The sequence below is a fragment of the Apodemus sylvaticus genome, chromosome 21, assembly GCF_947179515.1.
Source record: "Apodemus sylvaticus chromosome 21, mApoSyl1.1, whole genome shotgun sequence".
Taxonomy (NCBI): Eukaryota; Metazoa; Chordata; class Mammalia; order Rodentia; family Muridae; genus Apodemus; species Apodemus sylvaticus.
In genome coordinates this window covers 12,429,543-12,454,419 of record NC_067492.1, presented here as the reverse complement: position 1 = coordinate 12,454,419, position 24,877 = coordinate 12,429,543, and the positions used below count along the sequence as shown (strand labels likewise).

General features: G+C 49.7%; 1 protein-coding gene across 1 annotated transcript in view; it reads right to left on the bottom strand.

The window, feature by feature from the left end:
* The window catches only part of Pkd1l2 (polycystin 1 like 2), an 81,771-nt gene that overhangs the window by 6,263 nt on the left and 50,631 nt on the right, over window positions 1-24,877 (bottom strand). Inside the window, exons 26-39 of the mRNA XM_052167299.1 lie at window positions 24,184-24,362; window positions 22,333-22,479; window positions 18,997-19,196; window positions 18,563-18,768; window positions 17,311-17,542; window positions 15,569-15,797; window positions 12,965-13,172; window positions 12,072-12,165; window positions 9,947-10,084; window positions 7,618-7,803; window positions 5,977-6,304; window positions 4,946-5,079; window positions 3,239-3,366; window positions 1,477-1,637 (exon numbers count right to left, since the gene is read on the bottom strand). Of these exons, the coding sequence (XP_052023259.1) occupies window positions 1,477-1,637; window positions 3,239-3,366; window positions 4,946-5,079; window positions 5,977-6,304; window positions 7,618-7,803; window positions 9,947-10,084; window positions 12,072-12,165; window positions 12,965-13,172; window positions 15,569-15,797; window positions 17,311-17,542; window positions 18,563-18,768; window positions 18,997-19,196; window positions 22,333-22,479; window positions 24,184-24,362 (2,570 nt within the window). The remainder of the gene's footprint in view (window positions 1-1,476; window positions 1,638-3,238; window positions 3,367-4,945; window positions 5,080-5,976; window positions 6,305-7,617; window positions 7,804-9,946; window positions 10,085-12,071; window positions 12,166-12,964; window positions 13,173-15,568; window positions 15,798-17,310; window positions 17,543-18,562; window positions 18,769-18,996; window positions 19,197-22,332; window positions 22,480-24,183; window positions 24,363-24,877) is intronic.

The window sequence follows — 24,877 nt, the reverse complement described above, 5'->3', positions numbered from 1 at the left end:
CCACCTCAGCCTCACAAGGGCTAAGATTTCTGGTGCATAGATGTGTAGGTGTGTAGGTGTGTAGGTGTGTGGCAGCATGCTCAAGCCAGTGCTGATGTATCAGTTCTCTATGAGCTTCTATCAAGAAAGAAAAAGCACACAGGAAAAAAAAAACAGATTGCACAAGAGAATGCAGTGTGTGCAGCCTCAAGCTGTGAGCAAACGAGCGAGAAAAAAGAACAGAATGAGAGTGAAAAGAAACTTCAAGCTTTGTCTGCTTGTGCCCAAAAATAGTCTATATATTTATTACGCGCCTTCCAGATATTCCTGCTTCCAGTTGAGAACGCCAATCCTGTGTCGAGGCTGGACCCCGGCAGGTTTCTACACACCAGCAGATTTCTTTTTATGTTATATGATACTCGCTGTATGAAGGGAGCTCTCTAAAGCTGGTCCAAGACCCAAGAAAGGAACAAGCTGGTCTGTGTGGCTGTCAAGATAAAAGGATGAGGCGACAGGAGGAAGGAATGCTAAGACACTGTGCTCCATGACCTCATTGGTGACCTGCTACAAACTCAGCATTGCTCCTCTGAGAGCCCAGCCTTCGCACTCCAGGCAGTCAGCTCTTTCTAGAAAGAGTCAGAGTCCGCACTTGGGGAGCTGTGGGCCAGATGGTCTCTGTCTCAGTGACCTCAACAGCGCCACAGTAGCAGGAAACAGCCATAGGTAGCATGTGAGCAAACAGGTGTGCCCCACATTGTAATAAATCTTCATCTGTGGCAGGGCATAGAGCCACATGTCTGTAGTCCCAGCACTAGGGAAAGAAGCAGGAGGACCAGGAGCGCACGGCCATCTGCGTGGGCAGATGCTCCTAGCCACAGAACCACAGAATTGTCCTCCAGCCCTGTGGCTGTAGTTTGAATTAAAGAGACCTCTCTACCTGGAACAAAAGAGGTTGTGTGTGTGTGTGTGTGTGTGTGTGTGTGTGTGAATATGATCAAAGCGTATTAGATACATATATGAAGATGTCACAATGAGGGCTGGAGAGATGGCTCAGCGGTAAGAGCACACTGACTGCTCTTCCAGAGGTCCTGAGTTCAATTCCCAGCAACTACATGGTGGCTCATGACCACCTGTAATGGGATCCAGTGCCCTCTTCTGGTGTGTCTGATGACAGCTACAGCATACTCAGATACATAAACATAAATAAATAAACAAATAAGAAAATGTCACAATGAAAGCCACTGTTATATATTTATAGCACACATTTATAATTTGTAGTAATCAATACATGCTAATTTAAAAACAAGAAATGTAAAAGTCCTCTCCAGTTTCATACGTCCCAGGCCCCAAGTATGACTCTAATAGCAGCTGCCGTTATATCTAGAAGGACTGCCCTCTGCCCACTTGGGGCCAGTATGGTTTCCAAAGCCGCCTTCAGACAGGTAAAGGAAGGAGAGGCAGGGAAGGGCTAGGGAAAGAAGAAAAGTTGCTACATACTCGCCTCTGTGTTTCCGGTATCGCTGAAGGTCACGATCTGCCAGGATAGTTCTCTTTACGAACACCACGAGGGCACTCCAGCTGGCCAGGATGATGGCCAGTTCCAGAAGATTCCACTTGCTGCAAAAGTAACCCCACTTCTGCTTCCTCATGAGCTTGCCCTGGGAAAGGGTCCAGAGAGATTCTGCTTAAGGCTGTGGCGATGTCTGCCCCTTCATGCCTAAGGCCTCTAGAGGATGCTGCTCTGGCCCCACCCCACATACATAGACTCCCTGGAGATCTCTCCTCAAGCTGCTCAGGCTAGCTCTGGCTACCAGACTTGTGACTGTAAATACAATAGCTAAGAATATGTGTATATCTGTGTTAATGGGGATTGACCCTAACGTCTGAAGCTTTCTATGCACGTGGTCTGCCATTGAGTTATATCCTCAGCCATCTTTTACTATTTAATCTTGAAAAAGGCTCTTGATAAGGTGCCCAGCCAGGGCACTGAACCTGCTCTGTAGCCCAGGTAGCCCTGGCACTGACAATCCTTCTGCTCTGCTTCCCAAGGTCAGGGATTACAGGTATGTGCCATATCCAGTTGGGTGCCCTGCTTTAAGAGACTCCTGTTGCCTTATGAGAGATTGGGGTGAAAGTCAGATCACAGACTCTGGCTTCGAATTCCAGATTTGTGGCCTGAGAGTTTAGGTCACTATAAAACTCTTGTCTAGTAAGCAGGTAGCCGTGGTAAATAAGCTAACCTTGGTAAAATAAGGCCTATGGGCTTTTGTGTCTTCTCTGAATGCCAGAGCCAAAGGACCTTTCTTCTATTAAGAAAGCAAATAATATCCTTAGCATAGTGCCTGCTTCATAGGTAAACACCAAACTATTGATGGTTAGTTCATGTGTGTGCTTGCATCATGTGTGTGTGTGTGTGTGTGTGTGTGTGTGTGTGTGTGTGTGTGAGAGAGAGAGAGAGAGAGAGAGAGAGAGAGGTGTCAGACTACAACTTATGGGAGTGGCTCTCTTCTACCTCGTGAAACTCAGGTCATCAGGCTCAGTAACAAGTGTCCTTACCCACTGAGCCACCTCACCAGCCTGTCCTGACTTAGGAGGCCAAGGCAAGAAGATTGCAGCCTACAAGCTACATAGTAAATTCCAGACTGTCTCAATCTACAGAGTGAGACTGTGTCTCCAAAAACAGAATGAAAGACAACAGAAAAAGGAAAAGCAAGAAATTAACACATGGCTGATGCAGAGAATGGTAGGTCACCAGGATGCCATGTTTAGATAGCCTGTGTACATTTGGGGAAAGGAGAACTCGTCCACTTCAGGCAAGGTTGTGACATCTTTAAGCTCTCATAGCACAAGACAGTAGTGAAGGTGGTTAAGGGTTCCAAGCCCCCAGGTGAGGACAGAAGAGGCTAAGAACCCCACATGCTAGATTCAGAGAACGCCAGCCACAGGAACAGTCACCTCTGCTTCCATTATCCCTTCACCTAAGACTTTGAAAGGTTTCAAGTCAGAAGCCACAGGACCAATGCAGACCTACCTACCCCTAGCAAGGACCAAGCCTGAGGTGTCCGTTCCTTGGGAATACCAACCCTGGCCTTCTTGTCACAGCCTAGATTGGCACTCAGGAGCAACACAAGACCTACCAGGCAGGCGCCTGGGGCAAAAGCAAACAACAACAAAACAAACAAACCCGTTCCCTCCAGCCTCAGACCCCCACCTCTGGAGGTGGGAAGGCCAAAGGATGAGCCCCACCCCCAGCCCTCACCTGCACCACCATGTAGTAGAAGAGGAACAGGAAGTAAAGGAGCTCAGCTGCCACCACGAAGGGGTGCCAGCCATCCGTGAAGGGGTACAGGCGCAGGCTCTGCAGGCTCACGTGGGAGAAGAAGGCGCCTGGGGAGAGAGTGCCCTGTTCACCTGCCTGTTGGAGTCCCATCTTCTGACCAGACTCAGGCCCCATAACTCCAGCCCTCTCAAGGCTGGCAAGGGGAAGACAAATGTCCTTAGGACAACGAGATACAAGGGGCAAAGTTGGACATGAACAGGATGCCAAGGACAGTGGACAGTCCAGAAGATCCACAGCACCTCACAGAGCCCGTCCACCCCATCTTCCTCCAGCGTCCCTCCACTGCTCGCTGATGCCATCCTCATCACAGAGGCTCCCTGAAGATCATCGAGTAGTCCACACTGCAAACCAACCTTCCTGGGACTTATCTGCCATCATTTATACATCTTTCTGTTTAGTGTGAGATATGATCTCACCATACCCCTAATTGACCTGGAAGCCCCTGTGTAGACAAAGCTGGCCTTGAACTCACAGACATCTACCTGCCTCTGCCTCTGCCCCCCAAATGCTGGGGCTAAAGGCATGCGTCACCATACCTCAGCCTGTGTCTTTTCCTTACATTCATTTTAAAAAGGAGTGAAAGCGTTTTGTTAATTTTGCTTTTTGAGACAGACTCACGTAAATACAATAGCTAAGAATATGTGTATATCTGTGTTAATGGGGATTGACCCTAACGTCTGAAGCTTTCTAGGCACGTAGTCTGCCATTGAGTTATATCCTCAGCCATCTTTTACTATTTAATCTTGAAAAAGGCTCTTGATAAGGTGCCCAGCCAGGGCACTGAACTTGCTCTGTAGGCCAGGCAGCCCTGGCACTGACAATCCTCCTGCTCTGCTTCCCACACACACTGTGTGTATGTGTGTGTGTGTGTGTGTGTGTACGTGCGCATATATCTACTGGGGGTGGTCTGATTAAAAATACACCATATACATCATACTGTATCCATGTATGAAATTCTAAAAGAATAAAATATATGGGTTTTTTTAAATTTAGGCTGTATGTGGTAGCTCCCCACTGTAGTCTCCATAATCAGGAAGTAGAAAGTGTGATAAAGTGAAGCCCATCTGGGCTACCTGAGACTCTGTCTGAAAATAGGCAAACAAAATAGCAATTGAATACTTATTGAATGTTTAGGGTTTAACAGAGAAGAAGTTGAGTTCTGGGAAAACTGAGTATTAGCTGAGAAGGTTTTAGGTTGATTTTTGGTTTTGGTAGCTTGTAATGAACATTTACAAAAAGATGGCAGATGGGGGTGGGGGGAACGAAGAAGCAGAAAGTATAAAATCCCATCACAGCAGTTAGGGTGTGTCACATTTGAAGTTCTGGCCGCAGTTGGGTGGTTGCCAGTTGGACAGAGATGTACAAGGTGCTTCCCAGTGGGATTAAGAGATGGGTAAGCTGAGCTACCTTCTCACTCCGCTGGGTTCCCGTAAGATAATGTAAGAAAGGACAGTCAGCTGGGGTACTACTGCTGCCTTGCTGTCGGAGACCCGGAGATCATGACCCATTGCAAGGTGAACCCAGACCCCCACCACAACTTCCCTGGACCCCAGTCCTTGAGGCAGCAGGACCCAGCTATGGGGGTGGGGAGCCAGGGTGAGGCTTTCCAGGAATGGTGGCTCTCACCCAGGCCACTGGTCTCCAGTGTGAGTGTGACACAGCAGAACAGATTGACGTTGGCGTTGTAGACCGTGAACTCCACAAACACTGCTCTGGTCAGGGTGTCCAGCCAGCTGTTGTCAAAGAGGTACTGGAGAATCCTGTGGAAGAAGTGCTTGGGCATCTCTGTCCCTCAGAGAAGGGAGGCTCCCTGCCCCTGAACCCAGATGCTGGATGGGCTAGGGCTCACTGTCTAAACCTCCTCTACATGGCTAGCTTTCAGGGGGAACAGTCACCATTTGCCAGCCACCAGGTGTGCTAGCTTGTAGTCTCCTGAACATTAAAACAGAGGTTCTCAACTGAGTCCCCAGTCAACATTTGTTGCATATTGTGAATACAGACTCTCAGGCTCTGACAGATACATCAGGAGAGCTGGGTCAGGGTGCAGGAGGGTGTGCTTGCGTGTGCCCCATGCCGGGAAGTGGGATGCTTTTTTTTTTTAAGTCAAAGAACTATAGTGTTTTAGAGGAACCTCGTGAGGCACTGGGACTCAGGCAGTAGCTGCAACTGTGGAGGTTCCTCTGGGATGGCACCTTACAGGGGATCAGGTCCTGGAGAACTCAGCCTGGTATAGTTAAAAAAAAAAAAAAAAAAAAAAAAAAAAAAAAAAAAAAAACAATGTGCCCTGGGGTGGCAAAGGGAGTTGAGTTCAAATCCTGACTACCTCTTGGGTAATTGCCTCTTCAGGCATTGGTGTCCTTGTTCACGATGGCACTAACATCAGTCCCTCCAGACTGAGAAAATGAAATTACATGCATGCATATGCATAGCTGCAGAGGGCCTAGCCTCCCAAGTCTGGGGGTGTGCCTGCCTGAAGTGCTTGGGACCTGGAAGTACTTCCTGGATGGCTCTGGCTTGTCCTCCCCCCCCCCCCCGCCACCCCCACAGCGGCACAGATGAACTCGGCCTGGCCTCATTTTGAAGGCTGCCTTCTCCACTCACTGGGCTCTCTCAACAAATGGCATCACTAAGCTAGAAAAGAACCAAGTAGCTCTTACCTTGAGGCACTTTGGTGATCAGTCCCCAAGGGGACCACATAGCCTCCTCCCCCGTACACGGTAAGTTTGCCCCACATGGGATAACCCTGGCGTTGGCTCTGGCTCTGGTACTGCCACACCTGAGGGAAGCCACTGCTGTTATTGTAGGCGGAGACATTCCAGCCTTCTCCATAGTCTGCCTGGTCTTCAACATCCAGGGAATATGGCGCCTGGCATCCATCAAAAGAATCCTGTAGCAGCTGGGCAACAGGGCAAGAGCTTTCCCGGACCCTCACTTGGCGAATGTGGGCACTGCCAACCAACTTGGAGTTCCCGTCAGTGACAAAGCCTGAAAATGGGAACCAGGAGGGCAAGTGTAGCACCTGAAAGCATTCTAACACATCCCAGGCTCCCTCACACGATGCTCATGTGATCATAGTGTATCCATCAGAGAGATAAGCATAGGATGTGTTCTGTTGGAGCATGGCCCTGCCCCTTTTAGACCCTGGTCTCTCTTGAGAAGCCAGAGCTGAGCCTGAAGGGATTAGGCCACACACACCATGCAGCTCTCTCTGGGACAGAACTGAGCAGTACTGTGCTGTGGTTTTATGGCTCCTGGTTTATGGTCTTGAGCAGTACTCCCGCTCTGCTATGCTCTTTGTAATGTATGATATTCTGAATGAAATCACATTATGCAAAACTTCCCATTCCCTAAAAGCATAGAAAAAGTCTGATATGTGGGCCACCGCCTGGCCTCATTCTCGTTCCTGTGAAGCCCCTCTCGGGTTGTAAAAGGAAGTCTCCCTTCCCTTTAAGGGTCCTCATTGCGCTCGGTTCTCCCTTATGCTAGGCCATTTTCTGTCTAATATTCTCCCGTTATGGTCCTGAGGCCCTTTCTCCTAATGAAGGGCATTGCTGAAGGGTGGTTATGTGTCAGCTTCCTTTCCTGGACCAACCACTGCCCCGCTATCAGGAAAATATCCAGTCCATTCATACTCACCTCACGGTTTCTCCATCTTGGACACTGTATGGTCTACATTCATTCTTTCGAGGGACTGTACCCTGACTCTGGCAGCCTGAACGCCATCTGTGTCCTTCCAACCCTCACTTCCTAGCAGGCACCACATCCCAACAGTACTTCCTACCCCCCCACCCCCTCCCATACTCTCTCTCTCTCTCTCTCTCTCTCTCTCTCTCTCTCTCTCTCTCTCTTTCTCTCTAGCATCCTTACTCCAATACCCTACACTCTCTAGCCTCCGCATTCTTCCAGAGTCACACTCCTTGCCCCACAGGTTTGTGTTGCTTCCTTGTGTAACCTCCTTGGTGCCTCTTCTCCACAAGGATAACCGCGATCAATAGAGCTCTTCCACACAGCTCCACACCTGCCCTTCACTCAGCCCATGGTAGTCACACCCAGCGTTGCAGTCACTTGAACTCGGTGGTTCCATGGTATGCTGGCTTAGCTGGCCTCACATCCTTTCTCCTGCCTGCACACTGTGTTTGCCAGTTTAGGCGCCCTGTCTCTCATGCAAGATCATCATCACACCAGCCTTCTGATAGCCTGTCAAAGCCTATGATCACGGGGCTGTTGTGGTTTTATGCTCTCAGTGACGTATAGCTGTTCCCACACGGTTACACGTTGTGTCAGGGTTAGGGGACTACCTGGGTGATGACCATACAGGTTCTTCACAAGAGTGGTGTTGGCCCATTCGAAGAACCCTCTGAAGCCCAGGACAGGTGAAAAGCCTTGAGTGAAGCTACGTTCCAGATGTCTGTTGAAGTGGTAAGCACTGGGGTCCCTTTGCCCGTAGGCCACCAGCAGCAGCATCCACAGGAAGCACAGGTAAGCTGGGAAGGATGCACAGCCCGGTCAGGCGGCTCCTTGGCTCCCCCCAAGCTCAAGGAGGAACGGGAGCATACGAGACTCAGAACCCTGGAGGGCTTGCAGCCCAGCCCCGGCCACTAAGGCAGCAGAAACAGCAGAAAGAAGGGAGACACAGGGACAAGGAGGTCCTGCTACTTCCTCTCACAAGCTTTGCAGTCAGTCTTTGTGGGTTATCCCTCGTCATACAGATGATAATTCTGAGGCCTGGGATTATGGGAGGACCAGCTAATGTTTATAAAGCATTTAGAACAAGACCCACGGGGGGGGGGGGGGGGAGAGGTCATGTTCTGTATGTCTTTTAAGTAGGGTCTCATGTCCCAGACTGGCACTGAACTTGCTACAGTGATGATATTGGCCATGATCCTCCCAGAACTTGGAATTATAGGAGTGAACCCAGATCACCAGGCTTAAGCAGCAGATTGGCTGGCTCACTGGGGATTGACTGTGAGAGACCCCCAACTCAATGTTTTTAGACCTCTAAACAACAGAGTAACTTGTTTTCTGCTTTCAGCTTGAGAAAGATAGCCCACCCAGTTCTAGTTCCGCGGTTTAACTATACAATGCCCCAAGGATGTTAGCTCCAGATAATCTCTAACCTTCCTTACTTCCTCATTCTGTACTTCCCCATTCCGTGCATGTTTTGTCCTCCACCCCTTGCCTTGTGAATTGTGGCCTCCAACCCTTGTCTTGTGATTTTTCCCTTTTAAATACACCTGACTTCTGTTGCATGGGGTCCTTAGTCCTCTACCCCTGCGTGGGGTATGGCTGTGGAACCCAGAATTCTGGAAATAAAGAAATCCTCATGCTATTGCATCGAGACCGTTTCTTGCGAGTAATTTGGGTGTCGCCTTCCAGGGTGTGGGGTGCTGGGACACCCTCGGTTTTTGGGGTCTTACAACTGCAGAGCCTGTGCTTGCTAAAGGAGTACCTGCCCACTGAGCTAAACCCCAGAAAGGTTAGCTTCTTTTTCATTTTCTTTATGTGTGTACTGTGCATGCGCACACATGTGGGTGACCAGAGGACAATGCAGAGTGTCATGTTCTATGATTCTCTACCTTTCTCCTTGAGACAAGGTCTGGCATTGACCCCAAACAAGGCTGGCAGTCAGCAAGGGCTCCTCAGCTCCTCATCCTCCATTAGCACACGGGTCACAAGTGCATGTGCCCACATCTGGTCTTACATGGGTGCTGGGAATCCAAACTAGGGCCCTGTGCTTGCAAAGCGGGCACTCTTACCTACTGAGCCCTGTCCAGACCCCTATCGGGTGTATTCAAGACAGAATTGTCAAGACCAGGCCCCTGCCCTGTGGCATTGCTGCCAACACAGTGCTAGGATCCCTGTGCTCACGGAGTCCACAAAGACAGGCAGGGAGGGGTCTGTCTGTCTGGTCCTTAGATCAGAAAGTCACGCGTAGCAATCCTAGCAGGGTGCAGATTCCTACTGAGCCACACCTTCCAGCCTTGGGCTTGGGATCTGCACCTCTACCAACCACCCAGTCCCTGCCGGGCCTGGATGGAAAACCAACAATGATAACCTTTAGGAAAATTGGGGTGGGGGAGGGGATCCCTTCTCCCCAAGGTCTCTGGCGTCTTTCCTGTTTTGCCTTTCCAATGGTTCTTCCCTCCCGACCCTTCTGCCTGGGATCACCTGGCTGGTAAACTGTAACCACCCAGACCTGCTTTAGGGGAATCAGGCAGATAAACATTGAGTTTTGAAAGCTTCTGGAGGGAGCAATGGGGGAGGGGAGGGTCCTCTCTGAAGATAAGCTCTAGGAGTTGAAGAATAGTTAGAATTAGCCAGAAGGAAAGGTGGGGAGGAGGGTGGGTACATTCCAGGAAGCTGAGATGATAGGACTCTACAAAAGTCTCAGACCCAGCAAAAGCATCAGACCTCAGGACGTGCTGAAACCTTGACACTGGGAGCCAGGAGAGGGGACTCAGACTTTCTCCCAAGAGCTTAAAAGATTTCAGGCAGAAAGGAGAAATCCGGACAGGACAAGTAGCCATCTACAGAAACTGAGGCCTAGGGGCAGCAAGGGGCTCTTAAAGGACACTCGTGCGTCTGCTCCAAGGTGTGCGGGGAACCCAGGTGCGGGAAGTTGCCCACCCAGGATTTCTCTGATGAGACCAAATGCTTTCTGCTCCTTGAGGCGAGTGGTTTTCATCCTCTCAATGGCAGCCATGGGAGGAGGCTGGTAGACATGCTTGCTGCTGCGCCTTCGTGATCGGAGCCAGACGTTCGGACCTGCAGACACAAGGACAAGAAACAGTCCCCCACGTGACCGGGAAAGCAGGTGTTGCCATCAGCCATTCTGATAGTGTCGGGTGGTCCGTCTGCTGGGTGTGTCCATGTCCATCTGCCTATCCCATCACAGCAGCAGTTGTTAACTACCGTCCTGCTGGACTCCACATTTCCACGTGTGACCTGACACCTCAGTGAGGTTGGTGACCTCAGTGAAAGGACAGAGTAGATAGGGCCACTCTCCTATTTTAAACTGGGAAATCCCAGAATTTCCCCAGACCCTCCAAGTCCCTTGCTGCCCTGCTCCCTAACCCCTCCACCCTCTCCAAGAACCATCTCATTCACCAGAGCTCCCAGAGCTCCAGACACCATTAGTGATTGCCACAAAACGGGCAGTTCTGTCTCACCCCAGGGCCTCTGCGGGCATCTGGGGTTCAAGTCTTTCCTCCCGCTAACCTTCCTGGGATGACTCGGGGAACCTGGAGGCTCCTGTTCCTCTGCAGCCTTGTCCTCATCAGATTCCTTAGAGGTTTGCTTATTCATTGGCATGCTTTAATGTCGGTCACCTGCCTACATGGTCTACGCCGACAGGGGTTGTGACCCATTCCATTCAGCCAGTCCCACATTGCCCAGGACTGGGGTTGGGGTCAGAGACAGACTTGAAAGGAACAGAAGGGACCCTTCTGGGTGCAGGGGGTGGGGGGAGATGAAATGTTTTAAATCTGTCGCAGAGATGATATATAGCCCTCTGCATTTACTAGAATCGGTGAATTATATCCAACTGAGTGAATTTTATGTCGATTATGCTCTGAATCCATCGCTGCCTGAAACACAGCCAGCTCTCCTGGAAGAATCGCCAAAAGAATGATGGAAGGAATATCTGTTAGGCTGGGAAGCTGGCATCTCCAGAGAGAAATTACCTTTTCATTGAAAAAGGAGATTTCTGTTGTTAAATGATTTTTTTTTTTTGGATGTGCAAAGCCAAAGCTCTACTGTGGAATGGAAGATTACAAGCCTGGGGCAGGGTGAACCTCTGGGCTCAGGAGCGCACAGGCTCCTGCCTTTTCCTCACTAAGGTCGAGGTCAGTTATTCTGTTTGTTTGCTCCACTGTCTGAAGAAAGCTGTTCTCAGGTCCTTTGAGAGCTTCATGGGGGGTTGGGGGTGGGGACTGACCAGGGGCCTCTTAGAACTGCGTTCAGTATAGTTGTTGCCAATTTTTTGTTTTGGTAAGCAAATTTTTGTTTACCCAAACCAGCAGGAACAGTGTGGACCCTTGGTTACAGACTGCAGACTTTCGGTCCAGAAGTCTGATGTGTGGCCGCTCTCTGTAGCCTACCCACGAGCTAGCTGAAATGCTGTATTTTCCTGTGAATTTAGGCATTCACACAGTGGTAGCGAAGGTTGAGAAAGCGGCTCCTCTGGTACAGCGCCTGTCTATAGTGGCTTAGCCTGGGCTTTGACCCCAGTGTCACATAAGCTAGCTCCGTGGCACTTGTGTGCCTGGAGGTGGCAATGGGCAGAGGGGTGTCTGAAGTGCAAATTTATTTTCATTTACACATCAAGTTCAAGGCCAGTCCAGGTCAAGAGGTCTATCTCTAAAAAGAATACAGCCAGTCCTATCCCCAAGGGCACACCCCTGGGCTAAAAAGTCCTTCCAGATCCCCAAGGACACACAGCTGGTTTAAAGGTTATGCTGGGTTATCAGGAAGAAAGGAAGGAAAGGAATCAGGCTCCTCAGAGGAAGGAAGGAAGGAAGGAAGGAAGGAAGGAAGGAAGGAAGGAAGGAAGGAAGGAAGGAAGGAAGGAAGGGTATCTCTAGTCTGGCTACTCTGGAATGGCTGATAAATCCCATTTAAAGGCTGGTGGCAGATAACGTCTGGGAGTGCCCAAGGCCCAGGACACCTCGTAGAAGTTCTCAGCAGACCTGCTTAACTTTGTCTGACCACTGGCTGGTCAAGCCCCTGTCTCCACACACCAGGGCGCTATTACCTGGGCTAGACAGATGTCCTGGAAATAAGGGCAAAATCTCTTCATCATCCTCTCTCTTCAAGACCAGCGCAAAGAAAGCCGCAAAGCCCAGCACCTGGAAATCACCTCGTGTGAGCCCAAGGCCGCAGGGACCTCTCAAGGCTGAGAGACAGCATCAGGCATTCCCACGGAGGGAGGTCAGTGTGAGGAGGGAGAGCTAACACCAGGCTGACGAGCCTTGCCACTTCCAGAGCTTCCCCCTTCGCAGCCCAGCTACCCAGGGCATCTCTCATTTCTGACTCCATCTCACCTACCCCACAGCTCTGCATCAACTGATACAACCTGCAACCTGTTTGTCTGTTCCGCCCAGGCGAAGGGGATCCTGTGGTTTGATTTGGAACACTGGGGACACACCCCAGCTAGGCGGAATTGTCGTGAAGCTTTTGAGTCTTATCGGAAAGACCATTGAGGACTGGGAAGGCGGCTCAGCAGGCAGAGCACCTGCCTGGACGCATGGAGCCCTGGTGTGAATGGGGCGTCTTCATTAGCAGAGTGCACTACCTAGAATCCCAGCGCTGGGGAGGTGGGGGCTGGAAGATCAGGAGTTTGAGGCCAGCCTCAGCTAAGTAGTTTGTGATCATCTTGGGCTACATGACCTTATCTATAAATTTTCCCACAATCCTAAGGGTGATGACCGAACAGAAGTGTTAGCTCTGGTACAGCACTGTACTGGGGGACAAGTCATGGGCCATTATGGTACTGCCCCCATTATCCCTGCTCCGGGCTCAGTGCAGAGGCTTGTTAAGTTTAAATGAACATTAAAAAAAAATAGCTATGCTTGAAAAAGAACTGACCACAAGAGAGTAAAGGTGGGTAGCAGGGGTGGACAGACACTTCAAGGGGGGCATCCTGACCTTCAGGGGCTGGGTGATGAACACGCTCTCCACGAAGGACACAGCCATGGAGATGAGCCACTTGAGGGAGCTGGCTCTTCCGTAGTGCAGACCGTACAGCATTGTGAAGAAGGCTGCCACCCCGCTGGTGGTCCCCACCAGGAGCCAGCCCACTAGGACACACCACCAGGGCAGGCCACGAGGAGGGGACTTGCTGGCCCGAGGCGTGCTGTAAGAGAGGTTAGACCAAGAGAGTTAGGGTGCCACCCAGAGATGTCCTCATCCTCCAAAGACCTTGCGCAAGCTGCTTGACCTCTGACAATCTGCTTCTCTGTAATTTGTACCTGCCTGAGAGCTGCTCTATAGGCTGCCATTTGCCCAGTGCCAGCTAGGGGGCAGTCTTGAGCCACAAGCCTAGAAGGCTGGCTCTATGTCATTAAAAACTTTTATGATTAAGAGTCTCATCACACAAAAGGCATCAAGCCAGCAACCCCCACCCCCCCAGGACTTATCAGCTGCTTTCAACAACTCTCTCCATCGTGTCTGGCACACCCCATCTGTCTTACACCCCTTTTTTTCCTTTTGGAGGGAGTAATATTAAAAACACATTCCAGGCATAACACAAGATCATCCTAGATTACACCAGAACACCTCTCAAGAAGGGTCACTTTCTAAATAATAAGTTTTTTATTTGTTGACTACCAAAAACTATGTGTGTGAGCTATGGAAAGACAGCCCTCGGGTCTCCAGCATCCTAGGTGAGCCCTGAGCTATAACTGGTATATATATATATGTGTGTGTGTGTGGAGAGAGAGAGAGAGAGAGAGAGAGAGAGAGAGAGAGAGAGAGAGAGAGAGAGAGAGAGAGAGAGAGAGGAGAGAGGTGAAAGGTCTCACTAAATTGCCCAGGCTCGAGCTAGCGAGATGACTCAGTTTAAGAACATTTTACTGCTCTAGCAGGAGACTTATCAGGTGCCTCACAAACACTGTGACTCCAGTTCCAAAGGATCCAGCACTATCTTCTAACCTCTGATACTCATATACACACAAACACATATATAAAATAAATCTTAAAAAAGAATACAGAAAAATTATTTTAAAGGAACACAGAACCAGGCGTTGTAGATCCCAGCACTCGGGAGGCAGAGGCAGGTGGATGATCTCTGAAGGTCTGAAGCCAACCTGGTCTACATAGTGAGTTCCAGGACACCAAGGGCTATATAGAAAGACCCTGTCTCAAAACAACAAAACAAAACAAGAAAAATGGAATATAGGTGCTAGAGAGATGGCTCAGTGGTTAGAGCATTGGCTGCTCTTCCAGAAGACCTGGGTTCAATTCCCAGCAACCACATGGCTGCTCACCACTGTAACTCCCAATTCTCTCCTGGCATCTGGGCCCGTAAGCTGGCAGCACAGCCATTAAGTGTGCAAAAACAAAAGAACAAACAAACCAACCAAGCAACTAAACAAAACACTAGAGCTGGGCATGGTGGCGCATGCCTGTAATCCCAGCACTTGGGAGGCAGAGGCAGGTGGATTTCTGAGTTCGAGGCCAGCCTGGTCTACAGAGTGAATTCCAGGACAGCCAAGACTACACAGAGAAACCCTGTCTCAAAAAACCAAAAAAAAAAAAAAAAAAAAAAAAAAAAAAATTAAATAAATAAATAAATAAAATAAAATAAAAGATAATAATAAAAAAAAAAAACACTGGGTAGTTTTAAGTCAACTTGACACAGCGGGAGTCCTCAGCAGAGAGAACCTCAATTCAGAACATTGTCTCCATAAGATGGGGCCATAGACAAACCGGTCAGGCATTTTCTTCATCAGTGATTGACAATAGGGGAGCAAGCCATGAGGAGCAGGCCAGCGAGCAGCTCCCCTTCAGGGCCTCTGCATCAGCTCCTGCCTCCAGGTTCCCGCCCTGCCTGAGCTCCTGCCCTGCCTTCCTCCAGTGATGAGCGGTGAAGTCCAAGTGTAAGCCACATAAACCCTTTCCTCCCCAGTTTGCTCTTGGTCATGGCGTTTCATCAAAGCAATGGTAACCCTAAGACACCGGCCTTGCCGTGAGAGCTTGCCATGTAGCTCCAGCTGTTTCTGAACACGTGATCTTGCCTCATCCTCCCTAGTAGCTGGGATTGTAAGACTGTGAATCAGGCCTGGCACACTAAGTTCCGTCATCAAATAACCTGTCTTCAAAGTTTACTGATTATAAAAAAAACAAAGAAACCCACTTGCAGAGACTCCCTAGTATATACAAGGATGAGGTTCAACGCCCAGCACTTCAACAAACAAAACATCAAATAAATGGAAGAAAATATCCTTTGGGTTTGAACTAGGAGATGTATATTTGAGTCAATGAAACCGAGGCACAGAGAGACACTGCTCCAACATTGAACACTGGACAACAACCATCACAAATAAGATTATAATCTGCAAAGTTCTGTGAGTGTCTTCCAGCGAGTAACCCTGTCCCCTTAACCCCTGATGGCTTTACAGGAATCCGTAGTTCCATTTGCCTGCATGGTCTGGGCAGACATCTTTCCAAAGCTGGACAAGGTGTCCCAGCCTGTAGCCCCAGGCTATAGAGGGCAGGTGTGTCCACTCAGCATTCAAGGAAGTAGATTACCTGGTATCTGCCAGTGCTGGGGTACCAGACTGTCCCCAGAGGTGACCCTTCAGGACACGTAGCTGCCTGAGGGCCTGGGCGTGGCTGTGGCGATGCAGGAAGCTTTGGGGTCCCAGCAGCTGAAGCTCCCTCTCTAGATGCTCCAGCTGAAGGTAGAGACACCGTCTGTAGATGGCATCCTTCCAAAGGCCATCCACCGCCAGCTGGGGCTTGGGGTGCCATGTGTTCTCTAGGAGTCGAAGCAGAAAGTGACCAGATGAGGGTAAGTGACAAAGAACCAGCTACAGTAAAAACAGCAGCAGCCTCCTTGAGTTCACCTGCTGCATGCGAAGTTCTGGAAATCTGAGGTGCAGGGGCTGGGACCAAACAGCCAGCTATCATATCTATGGGTTTGTTTGTTTGTTTGTTGTTTGTTTTTTGAGACAGGGTTTCTCTGTGTAATCCTGGCTGTCCTGGAACTCACTCTGTAGACCAGGCTGGCCTTGAACTCAGAAATCTGCCTGCCTCTGCCTCTCAAGTGCTGGGACTAAAGGCATGCGCTAAAGCCACCACTACCTGGCTCAACATTTTTTCTTATAGCTTTTCATTAGAGACAGTTAGAAAATGTTCTTATTTATAAAGAGAAAAGCACACTTTCCTGCACACCCTGCTTCTAACCCAGTGATGGACTCTAATCAAGCATTATCTGTCCATTTCCCTCTGGAGTCTTAGTTTTTAAAAATGATATCTATTTTAAAAAGTGGTATCACCTATTATCTCTGTCTCTCTGCTGCTGTTTCTGTCTCAGTCTCTCTCTGATTTTCTCTCTCTCTCTCTCTCTCTCTCTCTCTCTGTGTGTGTGTGTTTGTGTGTGTGTGTGTGTGTGTTCATGAGAGGTACCACAGTACTCGTGTAGAAGTCATAGGATAACTTTCAGCACCTAGGTTCTCTCCTGTACCGTGTGGGCCTTGGGGATTGAACTCAGGCTGCCGGGCATGGTAGCAAGCCTCTTTACCCACTGATCCATCTTGCTGGCTGTCCATCTAGACTCTTTGAAGCCAACCCTAGACATGGGAACATCACATCTGCAAATCTTTCTGCGTGGTTAGACTTGAATCTAAGTCCAGTCTTGCTGAGTGCCAAAGATGGCATAAGTCCTTGTCTTCTGTTTTTACTTTTTTTTTTTTCTGGGAGATGGAGCCTGGACCACTTGGGTCCAAAGGACCTCTTCCTCTTAAGGGCCAGCTCCAGGGTGAGTGAGCTCTGGCAGACTTTGCCTTCTCCCTGGTGCCCTCTGCCCTGCTGAGCTCTAAGTTTTCATTCCTAGAGCCGGCCCCCAAGGTCTGTTCCCTTATTTGGCCACTTCTTCCTCCTGAGACTGGCTACCAAGGTCTGGCTGTCAAAGTACTGAAGTCAGCAATGAAAAGCCCCCTTTGGCTCACTTAATTAGCATGTTCAATTAAAATTAAGGGTGGGGGGGGGGTTCCCCTTTGCCTTTATAAGCCATTTGACTATGGGCCACATCTGTCACCTCTCTATCCAGAGGCAGTCCTTTGTCCCTCCATGACAAATGTCCCTCCTCATCTCCCTTGCCTCTTTTATCCCCTCTCCTTTGCTCCCTTCCCCTTCTCCCCCATCCTCTATCTCCTGTCTTTGTCACTTATCCCTGTCCTCTGTCCCTCTGGGCAAATAAATCTCCTTTGTGCTGAGAACTTGGTCTTGGGGGTCCTGAGCCCAATTCTCCTTTCACCATTGGCACAAACCTGGGAGGGACTTAGCTTTCCGTTTAACAGACCCACGCGTGGAGATGACAGGGTCCTCTCTCCCTTTGGCTTCCTCCCAGAAGCCCTGTCCCGCTGTGTTCTCTGGACGGATGATGTCTTCCATTAAAGCGAGGAGGTGGTTAATGTCCATCAGGTTCACAGAGTCCCAGCCTGAGGCCGGGGCTGGTACCTTCAGGGCTTTAAGCAGTGAGCTGAGGAGACTCTGTACACCCTGCAGGAAAGCCCAGTGAGGGAGGGACATGAGCCACAGGCAAGGGTGCCCGGCACAGAGGCCAAGAGCACAGGCCCCGAGCCGAGCCGTGTTTCAACTACAGCGTTGCCCCCTCCCCCAGGCACGATCCACAACTACTGAAATCTCTCCTGTAGGGCTAAACGGATCCTTTCCAGCATCCCAGGCTGAACTACTCAAGACACGACACAGCAAGGGTCCTATGCAGGTCTACCAAGCCCAGGGGTGCAGGGACGTGTGCCTCCTTTAGGGGTTCTAGCCTGGGGTGGGGATCTACAGTACAGTACTGTCCTTAGAACCACACTGCTGCCATCTTCTGTGCTTCTGGGTATGCTCACAGAGGAGTCTACCAACTGGGCCAGTTCATCATTTACCGCCCCTCAACCAACCTCATACAATTCTGACACAGCTGCATAAGGTCTGGTGTGTGTGTGTGTGTGTGTGTGTGTGTGTGTGTGTGTGTGTGAGATGTTGGTGAGGAGGGAGGGGAGGGGCTCTATCTACACCACCATAAAGAAACCATTGCCACCACTGCGTGCTGCTCTTCCAAGGCGGCTGCATTAAGGCTGAGCATGCTCCTGCCTGTAACCCTTCTCCATTGCTCAGTCAGGAAGCCCCAGAAACTCATTGGTTTCTCTGGGTGAACTTGGTAGACTCGTTCTTAGGGTTGTTCTCAGAGCCTAGAAGGAGTGTGGATATTATTTGTGTCTACTGTCATGGAAAGAACTTTACCAACAGAATTTCCAGTAAGGGTGGAATATCTTGCACACAACAGATACTCAGAAAGCATGCATGTGTATGTGTACACACGTGTCCTATCGGTCTACATGTCTTGAGTATTCATGTGTCCTGTCAGTCTGCATGTTTTCAGCTGGTGAATCTTGGCAACTGAGACTGAGGCTGTCAGGCCCCACAAATCAGCCTGCACTCCACTCCTGCCAGGTTAGACCATCCCTCCCTCTGTCCCTACACAAGGCGAGGCTGAGAACATGCCCTAGTCACTGTTTCAGGTGTCAGAAGTCCCTCCTCCCTGGGCTGCGCTGAAGGAGTCAGGTTCAGGGGCTCCTGTTTCTGTCTCCCATCCTTCTCCATCACGAGACGAGGTCGGGCGTTCCGAAAGATCTGGACAATCAGGAGGTTGATGGGGAACATAAGGACAGAGCTCTCCAACCCAATCATCACCTCCTGCCAAGTGAACTCAATTTTGCCTAAAGAGAAAAGGGGGGAAGGAGATGTCAAGTGGAGACAAATGCCCAGAGTCCCCTCTTCCCTCTCAGCAGAAGGACAGAGAAGGACCACCCAAGCACAACTCCTGAGAGGTCGCCGGTGAGCCTTTAGATGTCTACCCTGCTCCCAAGAGGCTCCCACAGGGCTGGAAGCTGAGGTCACAGGGGCAACCACCAGCCCCAGACATCAGGAGTGATCCTAAGATTTACCCAAGTCCATCTTCTGCTCAGCTGGGTCCTTCGGGACGCCCCAGAACATGATGCTGGTCAGCATGGTGCAGAGAAGCATCGAGAAGCAACAGGACACCCTCTGCACACGCGTGAAGCTGCTCCGAGGGGAACTGCAGAAGACTGAATACCAGATGTGTCCATCCTGGAAACCCGTGGAGGTTTTAGTGAAAAACAGGTGGCTGTGGACAGGTCAAGGGGAGAGGCGGAGACACTTAGAGAAGGAAACAAATACGCAGAGGGGCTGTTCTCTTAACAACAATCTGGAGTGGGCATGCCTGTACTCCCAGCACTGGAAGGCAGAGAGGTGGAGCTCTGTGACTTCAAAACCAGCCTGGTCTATAGAGCTAGTTCTAGGACAGCCAGAGCTGATATACAGAGAAGCCCTGTCTTGAAAAGAACAAACAAACAAACAAAAACCCAACAACAACCTGGGATTCACTTATAAGGTTTAGCATGACTGAGGACCAGCAAGATGGTTCAGTAGGTAGAAGCCCTTACTACACAACTACATTGTACTATGAACTACATTTTTTTGAAGCTGGAGTAGGTGACTTGAAACCCGCAGCACTCCTAAGGCAATCTGGGAAATGCAGACAGGAGATGCTCTCAGGTAAGTAGTAGAGACCCTGCCTTAGAAATGAGGTCAGGCTGGAGAGATAGCCCAGTGGCTAAGAGCACGATGCACTGTTTCATAGTGGCTAAGAGCACCCACTATGTGCTGTTTAAGAGTGGCTGAGAGCACCCATCATGTGCTGTTTGTTTAAGAGGACCTGAGTTCAGCACGGCGGTGGTGGCGCATGCCTTTAATCCCAGCACTTGGGAGGCAGAGGCAGGTGGATTTCTGAGTTCGAGGCCAGCCTGATCTACAGAGTGAGTTCCAGGACAGCCAGGGCTACACAGAGAAACCCTGTTGTCTCGAAAAAACCAAAAAAAAAAAAAAAAAAAAACCAAAAAAAAAAAAAAAAAAGAGGACCTAAGTTCGAGTTCCAGCACCCACATGATGGCAGCTAATAACTGTTTGTCACTCCACTTCCAAGAGGTTTGACACCTTTCCTGGTTTCCACAAGGCACTACATGGACATGGTGCACAGATACATATGCAAGCAAAACACACGTGCACATAAAACCTCAAAAAACTGAAAGGGAAGAAAAAATTCTCAAAAAGTTGCCCCCTGACCTTTACAGAAATGCCACATCACAGACAAACGTATACATACAACCACCTAGCAGATTGTGAGTTTACTTTTGACATGGTCTCCTGTAGCACAGGCTGGTCTCACAGTCGCTATTGGAGAATGAATAACCTTACAGACCTGACCCCGCAGCTTCCGGTGTCTGAGTGCTGAAATTTCAGGCATTTGCCATCACACCCGGGGTTTGCACATGCCAGGCAGGCTCTCTAGCCACTGAGCAACATCCCCAGAGTGTGTGAAAAGACAGCCTCCTTGGAGTGCCAGCCTGCCTTCCCTCTGACCCATGACCTCAGGCAAGTGAGGTCATTCCTCAAGCCTGTTTCCTTGACTTTAAGATAATGACAGAACCTTCCTCCCTGGATGTTAGGAAGGATTTAGAGACATAGTTGTTACTGACTTGAGACAGGGTCTCATGTGGCCTCACACTTACCGTAGCTGGTCTATACCACTGCGTCAGCAAAATCGCCACCTTTGTAAAGCACCGAGGCAGCACCAACACGTAAAGTGGTTAGTGTGTGTGGTGTCTTATCAAATTTGAATTTGATAAGATAGCTATAATATTATCAATTAGGACCCATCCCCCATGCCCCCCATGTGTGTCAGCCTTATGGGGCAGATCTCCAATTCAGAATTTAACCCTTTCAAAGGCCCCACGGGGAGGGAACGTCACCAGACCAGCAGACTTTCTGCCCATTGAAGAGAGTAACTAAATTCACCATCCACTCTGCACGAGCTGTGGCTAAGCTGTTAGGAACGCTGTGTATGATAGAATATGGCTGTAATTGAAGTACTGTGGGAGACAGAGGCAGGAGGATCAAGAGTTCAGCAGCACCCTTGGCTCGTTGCCTGGGCTACCGGAGATCCTTTCTCAAACAAACAAACAAAAAAAAAAAACTTACTTGACCTCGCCTCAAAGGGTGACCATGATGCATTTATTATGCTAAAGACAGAAGGAGGTGTATTTCCAGTGATACCATACATGTAAATAAGGGGCCTGGTGGTAGCTTTGGTAGGACCTGGGTTCAATCCCCATCCTATGTAAAAAGTCAGGTGTGGTGATGCATGCTTGTAATCCTAGAACTGTGGAGGCAGACAGACCGAAAGGTTTCTGGGACTCCCTGGCTGGCCACCCTAGTCAAAATGGCAAGCTATAGGCCAGTGAGAGACCCAATAGCCTTTCATAGGCTCTCTTCATGGTGCCAAGTTAAGAAGGGGTCAATTGTACTGGCTGGCTTTGGGTCAACTTGAGTTATCACAGAGAAAGGAGCTTCAGTTTAGGAAATGCCTCAGTGAGATCCAGCTGCCAGGCATTTTCTCAGAGATCAAGGATAGGAGGGCCCATTATAGGTGGTGCCATCCCTGGGCTGGTAGTCTTGGGTTCTATAAGAAAAGCAAGATGAGCAAGCCAGGGGAAGCAAGCCAGTAAGAAACATTCCTCCATGGCCTTTGCATCAGCTCCTGCTTCCTGATCTGCAGTTCCAGTCCTGACTGCCTTTGATGATGAACAGCAGTGTGGAAGTGTAAGCTGAATAAATCCTTTCCTTCCCAATTTTGCTGCTGCTTCTTTTTTTAAAAAATTAATTTATTTATTATATGTGAGTATTGTAGCTGTCTTCAGACACCCCAGAAGGGGGCGTCAGATCTCATTACGGCTGTTTGTGAGCCACCATGGGGTTGCTGGGATTTGAGCTCAGGACCTTCGGAAGAGCAGTCAGTGCTCTTACTGGCTGAGCCATCTTACCAGCCCCCACCCCCTGACCCCGAGGGCATTTTCTTAACTGAGGTCCTTTCTCCCCAAATGATTCTAGGTTGTGTCACTTTGACATAAAACTAGCCATCTCACCATTCAAACAACCATGGCTGCTAACAGAGAAAATATCCTGTGACACTCATTACGAAATACTGGTGAGTGGCCCCTTCTCCTTACCCCCTGAAAATCATTTCTGGCTCTTAGGCTGCAGATCCTGTAGAGCCCCCATTCCAACAGGACATTTGGACCAGCAGTGACACATACCCAAAGATATCCAGGCCACTGGTTAATGTGCCTGGGCTCTGAGGCTTTCTCACTAAGATTAAAGAAGACAGTGAGGTACATTTGCCAAAAAAGACAGAAAGGAAGTACCTAAACTGCTTCCTGTCCTGCTCCGTGGCCACAGGAAACACCTTGTCCAGGACACAGTCTCCAACATCGACGGCCAGCCACGAGTTGCAGAGGAAATACCATTTCCGGTCCACCACAGAGTCATAGACCAGCACCCGGCTCACGTACCTGGAGACGGGAAAATACAGCTCTGAGGATAAGATGTGGGGGTGGGACTCCCCGGGACATCACGGAGGTTGGACCTCCAAAACCCCAAAACAGGCACACATGGGAAAGTGCACATATGTTCTTCATATGGTGTATGGGTGACATTTGGCTTCCTGTAAGGAAGTCGTCCACCAGAGAGAGCCCGCTTAGCCTTTGAAGGAAGCTGCTTGTTCTCAGAGAGGCAGCCATGTGCCAGGAGACACATCTGAAAACTCTGAACCCCTACTGGGTACACCTAGTCATTAGCAAAAGAAACCTGGTAAAAAGCCTGCTCCAGCACACGTCTTCGGAGCCTCAGAAGAGGAGATATATCTGGCTGGTCTTAGGAGGTGTGGGCTACCAGCAGCTTTTCTGTCACTGTCTGGCCAGCAGGAAGATGACAAAGCTGAATGCCCAATACGAGTTGTCATTGCGATGTACACGTGTCCCTCGTTTCCATGAGCACAGCTCCATCAGGGATGCAAAGGCCACCTATGTCCAGGCCGTGGCCCTCCTGGGTAACTGACATCCAGTGATGCAGGACCCGGACATTTTGGTCCAACCTGGGACAGCTTCAGGGATCCACAAGGGTAAGCCGGGCTGTCACTGGGTTGTCCCAGTGTTTGATAGCTCCCTCTGCCAATTGCAGGCCTGGCCTCCCTCTCCTCTTGCTGATACTAGGCTACCTTCAGTAGACACCCGGCAGGCTCACTTGTCTGCTTCCTGCCAATGCAGTGAGTTAGAGACAGCAGGAAGCTTGCCGGGTGGCTCGAACCTCTGACCCCAGCTCTCCTAGGCTGAGATGAGAGACTGCCAAAAGCTCACGGCTAGCCTGGGCTACAGAGTGAGAACATCTGTCAAAAGAGCTAAGACCTAAGCAGCATATGTTCTGTCTGTCTGTGTGTCTATCTCTATCTCTAACTCTTTCTCTCTTGACTTCTGTTTTTTGAGACAGAGCTTGTCTTAAATTGCCAAGGATGATCCTGAACTTCAACCCCCACCCTCTCAAGTGCTGAGAGTATGGGTGCACACTACCCAGGGTCTTTATTATTATTATTATTATTATTATTATTATTATTATTATTATTAATTTCTGAAATAGAGTCTCTCTACGTAGCCCAGGCTATCCTAGAACTCAGTATGTAGACCCTGAACTTAAAGATGTCCACCTGCCTCTTCGTCCCAAGTGTTGGGATTAAAGGCGTGTCCTACCACACATGGCATGCCTAGCATTTTGTGATTAAGTCTCACACTCTAGCCCTGGCTACTACGGTGCTCACTATGTATCCCAGGCTATTCCAGAACATGTGTTTTTAAGGCTCTGCATGCTGATACCTACTGGTTGTACTGACACTATTTGTCTGGTTCACTAGTTTTGATCTCAGGAAGAATGGATAGGATGCTCTGAATGTGTAGCCGTGTGTGATCTTGGGCAAGCCTTGAGTTGACGCTACAGAAAGGCCAGGCGCAGGCCCAGGGCTGGACCCCAGGGCTGGACTTCGGCCTGCCTCCCTTCTCGTCTGGTTTCTATGGACCATGAGCTGGGGGCCCCTCTGGCCCTGCCTGCCTCACTTGGGCCACGCAGAGCTAGTCTGTGTTTGTAGAGGTGCGAGGCATGTGACGCAGGCACTGAGGCCAGCCTGGTGCTGAAGGCCCTGGTCATTTGCCACCTCTCCCCCAGCTCACCATGACGGCCGGTCCCCAGAGTTGTCATGCCACAGCCTGAGGCTCCGCAGTTCTCCCAGGGGGAACAGAGTGGAAAGCAGGAAGACATCAACTCCTCCTCGCTCAAAAACCGCAGCATGGGGGCCTGACATGAGGTGGGGCTCGCTCTCTCCATCTGAGCCGTACAGGGTGAGAGTCACCTAGAATCCAGACGCCAGAAGTGGGGACTTCAACTCAGTAGGCACAACCTTCAGAAGTGCTGCGCTTGATCCCAGCACTGCGCAAACCTAGGCATGCACACTCAAGCAGAGGCATTCACACTCACACACTTACACACACACATATACACACTCACATATACTTACACTCACTCTCACACACTCACGCATCCATCCATACACACATACTTATATTCACTCGCATACACTTTCAAATACACACTCACATGACACACACATACTCACACTCACATATACATACACTCACATGACACACACATTCATACACTCCCACTCATACTCACACATTCACACATATATACATACATGCTCACTCACACATACATACATACATACACACTCACACACTCATACACACACACACACACACACACTCACACACAAGAAAATCCTTTCTTCTAAAATACAAAATGGAAGGAAGGCACTGGCAACATAATACCATGGAGCTGAATACACTCCACAATGACAGCCACCTT